This window comes from Alligator sinensis, unplaced genomic scaffold, assembly GCF_000455745.1.
Source record: "Alligator sinensis unplaced genomic scaffold, ASM45574v1 scaffold409_1, whole genome shotgun sequence".
Classification (NCBI taxonomy): Eukaryota; Metazoa; Chordata; order Crocodylia; family Alligatoridae; genus Alligator; species Alligator sinensis.
The window spans coordinates 124,781-141,600 of NW_005842284.1; the positions used below are offsets into that span (position 1 = coordinate 124,781).

At 42.1% G+C, this 16,820-nt stretch overlaps 1 protein-coding gene across 1 annotated transcript in view; it reads right to left on the reverse strand.

Annotated features, from left to right (window-relative positions):
- The window catches only part of BPIFC (BPI fold containing family C), a gene marked incomplete at its 5' end in the record, with an annotated part of 17,451 nt that extends 4,140 nt beyond the window's left edge, over positions 1–13,311 (reverse strand). Inside the window, 12 exons of the mRNA XM_025209331.1 lie at positions 1,054–1,096; positions 2,141–2,208; positions 2,748–2,918; positions 4,014–4,067; positions 4,813–4,986; positions 7,122–7,213; positions 8,144–8,204; positions 9,093–9,156; positions 10,145–10,300; positions 12,019–12,147; positions 12,763–12,874; positions 13,179–13,311. Of these exons, the coding sequence (XP_025065116.1) occupies positions 1,054–1,096; positions 2,141–2,208; positions 2,748–2,918; positions 4,014–4,067; positions 4,813–4,986; positions 7,122–7,213; positions 8,144–8,204; positions 9,093–9,156; positions 10,145–10,300; positions 12,019–12,147; positions 12,763–12,874; positions 13,179–13,311 (1,257 nt within the window). The remainder of the gene's footprint in view (positions 1–1,053; positions 1,097–2,140; positions 2,209–2,747; positions 2,919–4,013; positions 4,068–4,812; positions 4,987–7,121; positions 7,214–8,143; positions 8,205–9,092; positions 9,157–10,144; positions 10,301–12,018; positions 12,148–12,762; positions 12,875–13,178) is intronic.
- Between the last annotated feature and the right edge of the window lie 3,509 nt (positions 13,312–16,820).

The window sequence follows — 16,820 nt, forward strand, 5'->3', positions numbered from 1 at the left end:
CTTCACAGTTAGAGTGGCCAAGGTCTGGAACGGGCTCCCAAAGGAGGTGGTGCTCTCCCCTACCCTGGGGGACTTCAAGAGGAGGTTAGATGAGTATCTAGCTGGGGTCAACTAGACCCAGCACTCTTTCCTGCCTATGCAGGGGGTCGGACTCGATGATCTATTGAGGTCCCTTCCGACCCTAACATCTATGAATCCCTGAGAATTCCGTTTCATAGATTTCATAGACATTAGGGCTGGAAGGGATCATCCGGTCCAGCCCCCTGCTCAAAGGACAGGAAGTTAGCTGGGATCAGATACGTTCCACTAATCAGATCTCATTTGCATGGAGTAGGCCAAATGAAAATAGCCATTGGATTTCAGGACATTACAACTGTCCAGAAGACAGAAAATAGGAGAATCTGGCTCTTGTTACCAAACTTGATATATATTCATTTAAAGGTGTCAATTTTGTTTGCTTGTAAGATAACATCTACATTTGTGTAGTAGGACTGGAGAGGTTTTAGTTCCTCTCTGATCAGGTTCCCAGAATTGACTGATCATTGTCAAATATAAATTACTTTCTGGGGAGGTAGGATTCTATAAATGTTGGTATGCCACTGTTTCAGGCATTTGCGAGTATTCTTGGTTCCCCCTCTCTACCATAATAATGAACATCTGTGCTAAGTCTCAGTGCAACCCCACTGCTTGCCTTTCTTTCTGTTGTGCATGTTCTAACCTAACAACACACTGCTCCTTCACCTGCAGCTGTATGCTTAATTAATGGCTGCAGGCTTCATGGTCATAATTTCAGTTTGATATGATCTCAGGTGAAACATGATACGCAAGCAAGTGAGATCAGAAAACAAGTAATTTTCAGGAGTATTAAAGGATTAATGAAAAGAAATACCCCCCAAACAATGTTACTTTTTATCTGAAAGCCCATTGATAGAGTGAGTTGCCAAAAGGAGAGAAAAGAGTTCTGGGTGAAGCCTAATGTGCATAGGGAAAGTCAACTCCCTGCTCTGAATTTATCCCCAAGATGCTTTTTAGGCACCAAAATCATCAGCTTACCTCAAAGAAGCCAAGATTGGAATCAGCCAGAGAGAGTTGGAACCTGAAAGAAAAGACATAAAAGATGAATCAATAGAAAAAATGAAAGCACATATTTCTAGACTGAGGATCAGTAACCAACAGGTGCAGGCTGGATCTGGCCTGTAAAGAAATTGGATCTGGCCTACAAATCTGGAGCTTTGGTGGCAGGTGTTTTCCCTGCGCTGCTGTGGGGAGAAGCACAGGCAATGGGTGGTCCACCCACCTCTGACCCAAGATGGGTCATTTGGGCCCTCAGCTAGAAAAGGCTGCCTATCACCATTCTAGACATACACGGTGCCTGTACACATGCTGTGAAGCTGCTCTGACGCACTTGACCAAAAGGAGAGATTAACTGAGTCTGCTGGAGTGTGGTGATTATCACACTCCAGCCAGCTTCCATATCTTGTGTATCAGTGTTCCCATGCTTCAAAATGGCAGCAGGAGTGTTTTAACTGAAGCTCATTGAACAAGATTTAGTTCAAATGCCCCCACCACCATTTCGAAGTGCAGGTACACTGATACATGAGTCTCTGTGGCACTCTAATTAGAGCACCCTCCCTACCCCCAGAGCATGTGTAAAAGTGCCCATATGGTCTTCTTTTCAGGGCTTCGAGCCAGGTGATAATCCCTTGAAGAGATACTTCTATCATCATGTGCTCTATGCAGTCCATGCTGCCTCTCACATGAAAGAGCAGAAGTGGTTTTCCTAGGGCAATGCCTGGAATGTGCACAGGAAGGCAGCCTGAGAGGTGGTTATCCAGGGGCACAGTGTCAAACAGTTTCTTAGAATGCTCTTTACCCTGCTCCCTAAAGAAACAGACAGAACAAAGCAAAACATGGAGCTCCAGTGGTCCCAGCTGTCATCATTTTTCATCTGCACAATTTGGGCAATGTAGCCAATGGTATCTCATTGCCTCTGCTTACATGAAGAAGAAGGTAAACTTCATGGTGTGTCCTTTCCTCATACAGGACTAACTGCCCTGCTGGTATTAAAAAGTCCTGTTGGGTCTAATGTTGGTCTTATATTGATTTTCAAACAGCCTCAGGTCAGGGTGTTGTGTGTTACCTGTTCAGACATAATGAGCCGATTAGCTTCTGATCAAATAAAGTCAGATTGATGCTGCTATTGGTTGTCTGCAGGAGAGAAAAGCCTGAGGTTACCATATGCCAAGAATGGAATCCTCCCAGACACAAATACCATCTCTTTATATAATTTAAAATGCGCAAGCTCCATATCTCTTTAGCTAAGTTTTAAAGTTGTCTCATACAGATGATGCATTCTTCCTGAGTAATGCACAGTACAGCCTTAATTAGCTGAATGTCACCAGCAGTATTTGAAGTATGGATAACAGAAATTTCATTAATCAAATACATTTTCAATGGTAAGAACAGATTTGAGAGGACCCGACCCATTTCTGTATAACAAGACATTCTGGAGCACTAAGCTTTAGGCAATCAAAGCCAATTAAAACATTTCTCTTCCCCATCAGATTGCCCAGTAGGGCAGATTGGGCCACTGGACATGTATGGTCAACGCCTGACAAAACTGAATGGAATTTTCTTGTTTATGGGCAGGGTTTGGTTGTTTTTTTTAGTGCCTTCAAACCCTTTGGTATCTGGCAGTGTGGAAAAAGCCCCCAGATTGAATATAATTCTGTGATCCAGGCACTTACTATGTTTACTGTAAACAGGGATTGGGTGGTTGCATCTGGCAGGACAGCCAGAACCTCCACGGAGCCATGGATCTCAATAGTAAAGGCATCTGTCTGTAAACTGATCACAGGTGTTTTGGTAGCCGTTAGGTTCAACATCACCGGCTGTGATTCTGCGTAATACTGGGCAACCTGTAAAGTTGCAAGGCAAAGAAAAAAAAGAGCCAGAAAGGTGCTTTTATATAGAACATATCTTAGTAAAAAACTTTGCCATTCTCTGAAGGTGCAACATTGAGGCAGTTTCTGATGATTGAGCTTTAGATCACATACTAACACATTAGTGCGTCTTTAAGGCAATGGGGAATAGAAATGACTCTTGCAATTATAAATTAATGAGCTTTGCCATATCAGAAATGTGGAGGAAAGTCCTCTCCATTCCTGGAAGCTCCATTCCCATCAAAACCAGATCACCTTTAAAGGGGATACATTCTGGCTTGTAACCATACAAGAGAGAAAGGAATCATGAATATGGCATTCAAACAAGACTGCAAGCCCGTCTGTGAGCCTCTGTGGGGATGACACTTGGCAGATAGATTAATAAGGTGATGAGATATTTGTCTTGAGAGCTTGATTATTTGGTATATGATGGTAGAAACTACTGCCATCTTGGATAAGACAGGGACATTCAACACCAGGAGCACCGTGACTGATCAGAATCATTCTCTGTGTTTGTTGTTCAAGACGTGGAATCTTGTAGGACCATATTCCAACCATCAGAATATTTTTCCAGACCAGCAGGAGCCCTATGTGCCCACCTGATCTATCCCTCTCCCTCAGTTAATCTAAATGAGACTGCACCCAGCTCCCTTGTCCTTTTGTAGATCCCTTGCAAGTGTTAGAAAATGTTTCCTTCCTCACACAGGCAGAAAGTCATGTTTCCTGCCCACTTATTAGCTGTGTTTCCCTGCTTTAAGCCACTCTATAAATGTTCATTACTAATTCTTCATCACCATCCTCCTCAGAGACGGATGAAGCCTTTCTCTGGTTAGTCACAAGGCAGCAGTGAAGTGAAGCTAGTCAGCCACATGAGGGCCAAGACAGAACTCACCCAAGGAAAGAGTTAACTGGGACTTGTCTCTTAGCAGCTGCAAATCATCTCACTTCTCCGTCATGGTGACTCCCACTGGTTTCATCAAACCCTCGGAACTCAGTCAGTACTCAGGTACCCCCCATATTGAGACTAAGCACTGTGCTTTCTTAAAGGTACATAAGAATAAAGATACCCACCTCAGGAATGATACTGCCAAATGTCTCTGTAGTTATATTAAAATAACTGCAAACCTGCAAAAAAAAAAAAAAAAAAAAAAAAGAGAGAGAGACATGAGCTTGTTTTGTGTAATCTTCACATCCAGGATTTCTTTAAACATGTACTTTTCTGCCATTTTATTATATTCTGATTTAGTGCTTTTTATCCTTGGAGTCCCTGTGCATTCAGCTAATTCCCACTAATGTTTAAAAAGCAGTTATTGGAAAAGTGAAATTTAAAGGTTCCACAGAAATACAGGTTCAATATTCTCCTTTGTAGTCTGGCCCCTGCTGGGATACTTGGAATTATTGGAAACAGGACAGGAAACTCTGCTAGAGTTTCCAGCTACAGGCAGAGATGCTGTACTTTGTGGTATTGTCTGTTCAATAGCACCAGTTTTAGGGGTCCCCTTTTTAAGTCAACAAATACCTCTCAAAAAACTGCCAGTGAGGCAGCAGATTCTTCACCATGAGTCGCCTTATTTTTGAAAGAGTATCTGGGTCAGATCGGTGACATTTGTCATGTTTTTGGGTAAGTTGCTCCCATTTTGTACCTTGCTCAGTGGAACTCTTCACCTCAAATACAGCTGGAGAAACCCAAGTATTGTATGATGGGGCAACATATAATTAGCATAATGGACTACCCTCATAGAACTATATGGCTGAGTTAATAATGAGTCTGCAGCTCTACTGCTAACTGGTCAGTTCTCTGGCAAAAGTTCAGAGAACTGTCCTGGATCTCTGAATGTCTTGCATCTGGAACACCTTTAATTGTACTCACCTCATCCGTGACGATGATGTTAAAAGCCCCAGTTGTGTAATATGCAAATACAGTGGTCTGAAAAGAATACTTTGATACTGCAAGGTAGAGCATGGAGTCACTGCTGTCTTGGAGAGCAAAGGGAACTGGCACATAGGGGTGGGCAGGATAGTTTCCAACTGGATAGGTTGTGCCCTGCAAAGTATTGTCATTTATGAAACCAGCATCTCTCAGAATCTTTGGGTGCACTTACAGCCTTCACCATAAAAATGTCCCTTTCTCCCTCTTTTCTGGCTCACGGAAGAAACTCAACCTGCCTATGAAGAGTCTGAATAAGCAGACAGGCCTTGCTTAAGGCCAGAAAGTTTCCTCTCTTTTGAACCAATGGTGGAAACCAATTCCAGAACAGAGAACAGTCCACAGAGAACACCCACAGCTACCCAAATGCTGAGCACCCACTGAAGTCACTGAGGGCTGTCTAACGTTCAGCACTTCAGGAAACAGGGTTCTTATGTAAGGGTCTAAGTATTTATTAAAGAGGCTGGCTTTAGGCTTTTGCTAATTATTATTACAAACCTTGACCCTTGCTTTCATTCACAGGAATTCAAAATAAGAACCTTTGTCAAGAGCCACCCAGTGACCTCAACTGCAAGGATGGTGCATAAGGTAAGAAATGGTCTCCAAGGCCACGTTAGTACTTCACATTTACTGTGCCTGGCAGCACTGCCCTCAAGCATGCCTGTATATTATCTCCCAGCCTGGAAGCAGTGCAGCTATGTCTGTATGGCACCGAGGGCGAGATGACTGGCACTGACTCTCAGCAGGGCTAGCTAGTATCTTCCCTTGGCACTATGGGCAAAGGCCAGGATACCATGCCTCTGGTCTAAGGGAAGCATGTATAGGGTTGCGAGGGATACCTGAGGGCAGTGCTGTCAAGCATGGTAAGTGTGCAATCTTGACATGATCCAAGACAAAGCTCCAGAGAGCTTTACAGATCAAAATCAACACCTGAATTCTATCCAGAAATAAACTGGTTGCCAGTGCAGGCCCAGGGGCACAGACAGTCAGTCTAGAAAGGAAAAGTACTCTAGGAAATACCACATACGTTTGAATTAACTATTGCTCTGATTACATTAGCCAGGGACAAAACTGTAAAGGTTTGAAACTTTGAAACTGTCAATACTTCTGAAACTTGGAAATGAGAACATTTAAGACAAAGATCCAGGTGAACATTTTAAAAATCAAAACAAAACTGATTTTAAAAATTGTAAAATATTTAGGAGTTTATAAAGCCCCCTCCATGCCTCTACTGGCTCCCCTTTCTCTATCACATCAGTGATACCCTCATTCTCAAAGATCTTCATAGGCCATCCCCACTTATTTCTCTTTCATTCACTTCCTGCTTCTGATCAACCTATGATGTCACCCTCTACTACACACTTACTAAATATTCAAATAGATGCTTTTTGATTTCTCTCATACTTACACTTGGGAGGAGCTTCTCATAAAAGTCTAGAAAGTGATCACATTATCCACCTTCAAACCCCTCCTTACAATTCTCCAGGATGCCTTGTATGTTAAGACCACTGCTCCTGAGACAGACCATTAGTGTCTCTCTATTTCCTTGTCTGTCTGTAGCCACTTGTTGTCTTTTATCTAACATTCAGACTGTAAAGTCATTGTTGGGGCGGGGGCCAGGGCCAGGGCCATAAATTTCTGTGGGATCTGGTTCATGGCTAGGGCTCCAAGGTGGGAAGAGGATGATGATGATGATGATAACAACATATACCCACAAGTAAATTGCTTTAATACTTCACACGGTATGAAAATGAAATCTTAATCAACACAACAGCCAGGGAAGGTGGGCCTCCCCTTAGGTTTCCTTTAGTTGAAGGAAACTCCCAGGGTCTCTAGTCTCAGTAGCATTCTCCAGACTTCTCTCTCGCTCTCACTGCAGTCTGGGTCTGTTGCTTAATCTTTACCTCATAAGTGTGGTCTCTCACATATTCTGTTACTCTTTTACTCTGATGGCCTGAGCATTCAGCCAGCTGTGTGCATATAACTCCTGTTGAAATCAACTGACAGGTGGACAAGTCCCATGCTTCCCTCTTTTCTACTCTTTTTATGGCTCCCAACTCGCTGCAACTAGTAACTAATGCTTTTTATAGCCAGGCCTGGTTTCTACAATAGAATGTGACCCCATGAGATACTGATTTGATGCGTCTCAGATTCATTTTTAATACTGAAGCAAAAGCAACCATACCAATCTAGGGGAGGATCAGAAGTGTATCAACAATTGTTTTAGGTACTTACTGTTAAAAGGCAATTACCTGCAAGTCCAAGTCAATGTATGATTGGAAAACTGCTGGAGATTTCACCAGGGAGTAGTCTATTTGGGCAAAGTCATCAATCTGCATTAGGACTGAAAAGGCATTGGGCAAAACAAAACAGGCATTATTAGTGATGTGCACTGTTGCCAGCTGTGTTTAATTAAAAACAGGTCAGTTCTTGGAAAGAAAAAAACCCAGTTGGTCAATAGGAGGAGGAAATAGAGAACTCAAGGTGCTTCCTTTGCAAACACTGCTAATCAAAACTGATTGAGGTCTAAAGTTCCTAGTGTTTTCCCTAGCACTGAAGTTGCACTCTTGTGGGAAGCTGTATTTGGTCTCAAACTAGGAAATGTATGTACCTGTACTTATGAAAGGAAGCAGCTGTTACTATTTCCTGAAGTTAGCAATCAGTTCTGGGTGCATCCCAGGACTGTGGTACTTCTCATTGACTGCAATTAACCTGCTCAGTCATCTCTCTAAATCTCACTAGGCATTTCTGTATCTCAGTACTTTTGAAACTCTGACCTGAAGTGCTTACTCTGATGCATTGTTTTCCACTGAGTTTTCTCCTTTGTGTTTTGCGCTTCCTGTAAGTAAAGAAGTGAAAGACAAAATTCTCAGAAAGGCCAAGCTGAGCGAATTCTCTCTGCAGAGTGCACAGGTGGGCACATGGTGAATGAGCAGGATTGAAAGGGGAGGGAAATTCTGCATTAGCCGGAAGGGAATCTTGCATTAGACAGCTGCTGTCTGGCTCCCCAATTACTCTTAGCTAGCAGCATCAGACAGGCCAGGAAAAGGTGTGCATAGCTAAATATGCCTCATCTGCATGTTCTGCATATCTTCTTAGACATGCACTTTTCTCATCTAAGCATCATTTCTTTGCTAACTTGTGTTCTGTGATTGAGGGACCAGAGGGGATGTAAGACTGGCTAACTATGAGGATTACTTTATGCACTTTGTCAAGCAGCATATGGGCAGCAAGAGACAGGAAATGTAAAGAAAAGGCAGCATCAGAAACTCACTCTGCAGTATTCGGAGCTCCATATCGATTATTTCAATCTCCTGCCTGAGGTTTGGACATGACTGTAGAAAAATATGCAGACATTATGTACTGGCTAGTATGGGTTTATGCCCTTCACTCTTTGGCAGATGGTAAGTCAGATCTGCTTGCCTGACATGGATTTTGCCTGCACTTCAATTGACACTGGGATTGCTGCATGTGTAGACATACTAAGTTTGCTTTAACTTGGTGAAACCAATAATAGTATAGCCATGGCACCACATACTTCAGCTACTGGAGGAGTATACAAGGCCCCTGGCAGGCTTGAAACAGGATGCACTGATGCCTGCATGACTCTGGGTCCACTGCTATCTGAGCTAGACAGATTAAAAATAACTTATATATCTATACATGCTGCAATAATATCTCCGATTGCACTGTAGACGTCTTGCACTCCTCTCACTGTCTAGCAGCAGTCCCACAAACAGCATAGCCTAAATTTTAATTCTTTCAGCAGCCAGAGCCAATTCCCTTGTCTCAGGTGGAACCGACTCATGTTTATGATATAAGTTCCTGTGCTATGTCCCTCCTGTGGCATGTTTGCAATTGTATAGCTGACAGTCCCCATGCCTTTAGGTACATAGCCACAGATTTGTTCAGTAAGAGAATGAAAAATAACCAGTCATCATACAAACTCCAGCACCAAGTTTTAACCTCTTTTACAGTCCCTTCATGGAGCTCAGCCACAGGGAGGTGGTAGCCTCATATCAATCAATGTCACTATTGTCACTTTGGATTATAGACTTCATTGGAAGTTGGTCCTTGGAGAATGAGTGATAATGGTGTTGATCAGACCAGAATCAGGCAGTGTGATATGGTTACTCCTTAACCAAGTTCAAAGTTGCGACTTTAGAGATGATGCAGTTTTAGATATCCTTTACACCTACCCTTAAGCAACTGCAAAGACTTACATTACTATCCAAGATCCTGTGGATGGACTTCTTGAGGAATTTAGTAAACATATTATAGAACCAGCTGCAGAAGAAGAAAAGAACAGAAATGACTTGACCAGTGCTTCAGCTGGCCGTGTTGTCATCATTAACTGAATGATACGCGTTCTAATACACTTCTGTATAAATTGGCCTTGCATAAAATCTAATAACACTGAAGATGTCTGTACTGGGATAATGCCAGCATGTAGGACCTTTCTATAACTGACAAATCCACCTTCTGAATGGAAATAATTTCAATGCTCTGTGCTCTAAAGGTTGTAAAAATGCAAAGCACTGGAGATCAGATTGGGCAACTAAATTACTTCCAGCTGCATGGAAGCTTGTTTATGAATTACCAGTATCGTTGTTGTTTTATTGTAGCACCTGGAAACCAGAGTCTCAGGCAAGGATACCCATTGTGCAAGGTACTGTAAAAGCACAGAACAGAATGACAATCTTTGTCCCCAAGAGTTTATAATCTAAAGTAAGAAACACAACAGTTAGATGCATACAGATGGGGAAGTACGAGGAAACCACGAGACATTACTGGTTAGTGAGACAGGCAACCGTCTCATCAGGAGACTAATAAATGCTGCTAAATTCTTTTGTAAGCATTCCAGCAAAGAATAGTTTTAAGACATCTCATTCTCACCTTGGGCTAAAGATTAGGATCTCATTTGCAAAGTAATGAATACTACAATGTTGAAGTAGCACTAGGAGTTCAGCCATACCAGAGTTTGTGTATTTAAGGTCTATCACTTGCATAACGATTTACATCCTAGAGTTTGTATAATGTGCACAAATAGCTCATGTTATACCCACATACACTAAGATTGGTTTTTAAAAATGGGGCCTTAGAAGGCTAATATCACACTTGAAAGCTTGAATTAGGGTTTTGCAGCCTACATTTAAGTGCCCCTATTAGTAGGACACTCCTAAGAGAGGCATTGGATGCTTAATTTTGGCAAGTCAGTCTTGTGCCATCAACTCTGTTAATTTCCATGGGAGTGGATAAAATATTTTGCACCTACCTGTTTTTCCCATGCAACTTGACTTCAACACCACTAGCAATCATCTGACAGCTGTCAAGTGATATTGATGGATGACCTGTGCTATCCATTGACATTACAAGCATTGCTGTAATAGACACTCCTGAGATGACCACTGTAGTTCTTCCACTGCCTTTGCTGCATAGACAAAGGGATAAAATCACTTGAAAGGTCTATTTTTAGGGATTGTTTATGAATCTGACACATCAAATGTTAAAGGGACTCTTTTTTTTCATTGAGGATTGGGAGAATGCAGACATGCCAGCATAAAACCATCATAGTAAGAAATGTAACAATCACTTTTTGCACCCTGAACAGCGGTGGCAGCAGTGGGTGGGCCAGGAGTAGATTCCACCAATCTTACACCTTCTCTACTGATCATAGCCTCCCTCTTCCCCAGTGTTTTCTGTGCTGTGCCTCCTGCAGACATGCCACAGAATCTCTCCCAGTGTAACTCTACTTTATTTACTGTACCCTTATTATCAGGGTGCCAGCCACTGTTTATAATCTTAAATGCTGATGTAAATAGTTGTCTGAAGATGCCAGTACACCGAAAGAACTTTGGTATAAGTGGACAGTTTGCTGTCTTCTGCAGGTGGGCTTTGCTCCTGGAGCTGCTCCTCAGCTAGTCCTCTCAGGTAAAACAGTCTTTGAACCAAATAAAATCAGCAAAACAATATATATATAAAACACCAAACTGCACAGGTATCAAACAAATGATTAAAATTGGCAAATTGTGTATTCATCTAAAGAAATAACCTTATTAAAGAAATGAATGTTAAATTCTCTCAAATGTTAAGTCCCAAAGTCCTAAAAAGCCTCTAACAGGTGTCTATCAGGTTAGGGAAAGGACTTCCCACCTAGGTTTTCAAATCAAGTTTTTAAAGAGAACTTATTATCTACATATGGGTTTTTCAGCAAGAACCATATTTCAAGGTTTAAGAGCAAAGATGCTGAGGTAGACTCAGATTTTTACCCTTTGGCTGGCTCGATATCAAAAAGCTTATTAAAAAGGCCAAAATGTTCCTAACAGGTTCTATTCCAGTTAATATTCATATGCCTATTTTATCCCCCATTTAAGATATATCTTGTCCTAAACCAGATGTAAATGGCATAAAACCACTAACTATACTCTGAGCAACCTTTAGCCCACTTCTTCTAACCTGTTGTTCTGACATTTCCTGCAGTCACTCTCACTTCTAACATTCTCTTGCTTGCTCATTTCCTTTGCCTCTTCTCTTATACTAACTTTGAGTATGTTATACCATGTTGCCAGTAGCAGCTTAGGGCTTACTGTAGTCTACAACAGGAAATGTCTTTCTCTTTGAGAAAGAAGGGCCTGTGCTCACAAGTGGCTGCTGTTAACTGGTATAGATCAGTTGTGCTCCCAGTTTGGGTTCCACAGGCCAGATGAATGGTGTGGGGCTAGACCAGGCCCTGTGCCATCCCTTGTACATGGGACTGGGCCCTGGGGCTCTGTGTTTCCCCCACCTGGCCCCCATGTGCCATGATTGGGGGCTCTGCATCACCTTTCCTCAGCCAGAATTGGGCTCCAGGGGCTCTGCACTGGCCCTGCCCAGCCCCCCTGTATCAGGATCAGGCCCCATGCCACCCTGCATGCCTGATCTAGCACACAGGACGATGGTCTGCAGGGCTCCCTACAGATCCTTGGGAAGCCCTGTGAGCTAGATGACATAGCACTGGGGAGCAGATCTGGCCTGTCGACTGGGGGTTGAACACCTCTGGTATAGAGCATCTGAACCGTGCATAAGTGAAATTAGTAAGTAGACCTCCTATTTTCTCTTTTAATTCTTTTTCTACCAGAAAGCACCTGAGATGCACAGTAGCATACTTACAACATCCAGCTCCTTATGTTCCAGTTGGCCTTGATGATTACATAAGCATTTTCAATGGTTAGTTTTATTCCAGTCCCAGGGATGAGGGATATAGCAGTATTGGGGAATTCAATGGTGTCAATTCTTATCCTACAAAATCAGAAATAAGAACATTCATTGGCATTCCAAGAGCCAATGAGAACATGAATCTGAGCTTGAGTCAAGGCTAAACTCTGTTGAGAAAATAACATCCTCAGAAAACAGGTTGAGCTTGACCTTTTGGAAGAAGGGGCCACCTGAGGCACTAGTCTGAACTCCATCCCTATTTGTCCTCCTGATAAGATGAATGTGCCACTTACAATCATCTTTCTGGTGCACAGATTTGCTGACATTGACATGAAATCTGCTTTTTATGACTATTCTTGCAATCTACTTAAAATTGGCTTTGCTGGAGAACATTGCTGCCAGGCCAGCATTCACTTCATTATTTCTGGAAGGCATACATGAACACTATATGACTATAATTAAAATACATCTATCTGAACATTTCTGAATTAATATAACTTTTTCAGTATTCAGCAGTCTTTACCCATTGACAATCACTTGAGCCATCCAATCCCTGCTTATATTTTTTTCTCTGGCCACAGGTTTAAAAAAGATGGAGTCCCATTGTACTATCTATCTACACACACACACGCACGCACGCACGCACCCCCCCGCTGGTATAACATTGCAAAGAGCTGTTTGTGCTTTTGTTTTACTTACCCTGAAAGATGGTAGTTGATCTCACTAAGCCCAAATTTCTCAGAGTCGTTCCAATCTGGGAAGCTTTCCTCTTTTATCCTTTCTTTCAGGATCTCCATCCCAATCTCCTTGCCTACAAGAGGACAGAGACCTCTGATTGACTTTAATATGGTTGGAAAGGTTACATGATATACATCAAGTTCAGAGGATTCAGCTCCCTTCCCTCTGTGTTTGACTGTAGTTCCTGATACACCATATCAATGCAACTCCTGCCCCAGACATCAAGCCCTCTCCTTCTTAAATTGAATTTCCTACATTCGTTTTCTCTTCAGCCTGTGATCAACTTGTTCTCTCACAGGGTGTTCTTCATACTTGGCATGCATTAAGAATTCAATATAATAAAATCTATTGCAAGGTATTGGAAGCTACAGGCTTACCAAAGTCCAGCCCTTTTTGTGTTATCCTTACTTTGAGCCCAGGGTTAGCATCAAGCTGCAGGGTGAACCAACTCAGCAAGAGGATAAAAGACCAAACCTTCATCATTTCCCCCGTTCTTTGGGGACCTGTTAACAACAGTTAAGATTAACCAACAAACACAGAAACACGGAAAAAGCATTATAATTTTCTAATGCTGTGAGCAGCAGGAACCCTACATCTGCAGCAATTCCCTGAGTTATATACTGGGTAAGAGTAACAATGTGGATCTGGGGACTTAGCTGTTATTTTTCACTACGGAGAAGAGCTTTGCTGTCATTGCACTGGGAAGTCACTGCTAGGAATGTACTGAGGCCAGTATCCATGGGAGAGGGCTCTACTGTTCCTATAAGTATCAACCTTTTGTAAGAAATGATGGCTTCAGTCCTTTCCTCCATCATTCCTTCTGGAACTGATGCTAGTGGCAGATAGATGTAGTGAAAGAGAAACCAAGGTAATGTCTTCCCCCTCTGTTCCTTAGACAGACAAGGTTCCTTGCCAGTGATATATAGCCAAGCCCTCAGATACCACCGCATCTGTACTGAAGAGATCACCCGGGATTGCCACCTCACCAATCTTAAAAAGGCTTTCACTCAGCAAGGACACTCCTCCAGAGAGGTAGATCGCACGTTTGAAAGAGCCACCTGGATACCACGTGAAGAACTGCTGCAGTACAGAAGAAAAACACCCACAAATCGCACACCGCTGGTTATGACCTATCACCCATCCCTTGAACCTGTACGGAAAATCCTCAAAAAATTGCAACCCATATTAGAAAAAGACCCTATTCTTAAAAAGATCTTCCCAGAGCCACCCATCCTAGCCTTCAGACAAGCACCGAACCTCGCCAACCTCATCACCAGAAGCAAACTTCCTCAACCCCAGAACACACCAAAAGGATCCAGACCGTGCCATGACAAGAAATGCAAAACCTGCCCCCACATCTCCACCACCCCCACTATTACTACACCCCACAACAGAGCCATCAGCATCCCAGGATCTTACAGCTGCACCTCCAGGAATGTAGTATACCTCATCCAATGCACCAAATGCCCTGATGGAAGATATGTAGGAGAGACCAGACAACAACTTCGCACCAGAATGAATGCACACCGGAAATCCATCAAAGACAGAAACACCCAATTACCGGTGGGGGCACATTTCTCACAGGAGGGCCACTCTCTCTCCAATCTCTGTCCTGATCCTCAAGGGAAATTTACACAACACATCCCAGAGACGAGCCTATGAGCTCCATTTCATCAACCTGCTGGATAGTAGAGATCAGGGACTAAACACAGACATTGGATTTTTGATGCATTATAATCTGCCTGGCAACTGACTCCCCAGCCCAGCCCAGCCCCTGGCTTGTTTACTTTTCATTCCATCCAGGAAGAGCACACACCAACTGCTGCAGCTTCCTGAGCCTGACGAAGGGTTTTTGAACCCGAAAGCTTGCTTAATAACTGTTCTCCAACCATTTGGGTTGGTCTAATAAAAGATATCAAATTCACCCAAGGAACCTTGTCTGCCTATATCCTTAGACCAACACGGCTACAACCTAAACCCTCTGTTCCTTGTAACTTGAACCGAAGTGGATGTGGAGCTTGAGGGAATGGATAGATCATTACTGAAGCACAGTCTCTCTGGAGTGATGAATGGCAGACCACCAATGCATAGATGACTGAACGTTAGTAAGTGGAGAAGGCATTTTGGGTTAAAGTTTCTCACAACCCCAGTTCCAGGGGAACCTTAGGACTAGAGTTCTTTGGATGCTTCAATAAGTGGTCTGATTTACAGAAGTGTTAATGCCTCCCTCCCTTCCCCCAGCTCCAGTTGTATTCAGGAGAAACTGCTGAAGTTTGAAAGCAAGTCTGACAATGAATCTGCTTATGTAATTGTCCAAAAAATGGACTTCAGAGCTTCACTTTAGGAGGATATTTCTGAAAATCTTGGCCACAATATTGCTAAATCCCTTTTTACTTTCCCATGATCCCTCCATGTTTTTAGTAAATTTAAATAATTTTTCATTACCAGCAAATATTGCTGCATTGCTTTCTTCTGGATGTTAATATATCTATTCAGTACCTCCCAAGTATTAATCTCTCAGAATCAAATGGTAATTTATTCTTCCATTTGTATTTTTACTCTTAAACAATATTTTATCCAGGATAGGACTTTATCTCTCATCCCATTGGTTTCCAAACTATTCCTACTAATACTTTGTAAGAAAAGTTATGAAAATCCTTGTGAAAGTTTAAACAAATCTCATTCACCAGGTTTTCATCTATTAGTTTGCTTAGATCATCAAAGAATGTTATCAAGCTGGAGAAACACCATTTATCTTTGCAAACTGGCTGGCTTGTATCTCTTACATAATACTTGAGATAAATTTATAAGATTTTTCCCCAGTCTGAAATTCCTGAGGTCACTTTTCCTAAAGCAGGCTGGCCAGGTCCCCTGGTAATCACATAATACTTATTAGCACAGTGTAGTTTTGGCAAGCCATTCAGTTGACCCATCAAATATTGTCAATTGGCCAGTCAATTGATAGCATATTTTTTGACTGGTCAAAGATAACAATTTTACAAAAACAAGCTACAAGTTTTCTTCACACAAATATAATTTTTGGCACATTTCTTAATGGAAAATTTGTGCTTATTTTGTGTATTATTTGGGCCTGCTGGCAATTTTTTACAGTTTTTGACTGATATTTGATGGTCAGTTGACCAAACTTTATTTGACAAGTCAAATACCCAAGCCTAGCACAACACTTCTGTAGTGTTTTTCATGTTCAAACCTATTACAAGCAAAAATGTACATATTAGCTGTTTTTATTGATAAACTGCATATTTTTGTTTGCCATTTGGATATTATAATTTTAGGTTTTTAGAGCTCTCCAGTGAATCTTATAATGGGGATTTATAGTCATTTACTATGTCCTTTCAGAAAACATTAATGGTACATTCTCTGCTTTGGACAGATTGGCCTTATAAAACAAATAGGGCTCAAGTTCTTTTTCAAGATGACTGTTTCATGGTGAAGTCTGGCTTCCATTAGTGGAGCATAAAAGCAAGGTATTTGTCATGATGTGGGCCTGATTCTGAACCAAATGAAGTGAATGGAAAGACTCCTATTGACCCCAATGGGCTTTGGATTAAGCCCTATAACAAAAGAACATTCATGTAGGAACATAAAAGACAAAGCGGATTTTAATAATACTCAGCAGAGAAGAGTCTGTGCTGGATGACATGGCATTCCCACCCCTATCCTGGCACAGAGCTCTGTAACAGCTGTGCACAGCTTACCACAGCATTGACTGACTGAAGCAAATTTCAGTTTTTGGACTTATGTGGTGGGTCTTAAATATGGAAAGGGGTACATGGTATGACTACTTGGAATAATTTAGGCTGGGTGTCAGGAGCTCTTGCTGACAGTTGGACCTAATAGCCTGTGCTGTATTCCTACAAAAAGAGGTAGAAACTCCTGCACTATGGATGTTTAACATCAGATCAGACAAAGCACCAGAAAATATACAGTAGGGAATAGTCCTGCAAGGAAACAGATGGCAGGAGCTGAGCCAGAGGTTTACAAACTCTGGTTCATGG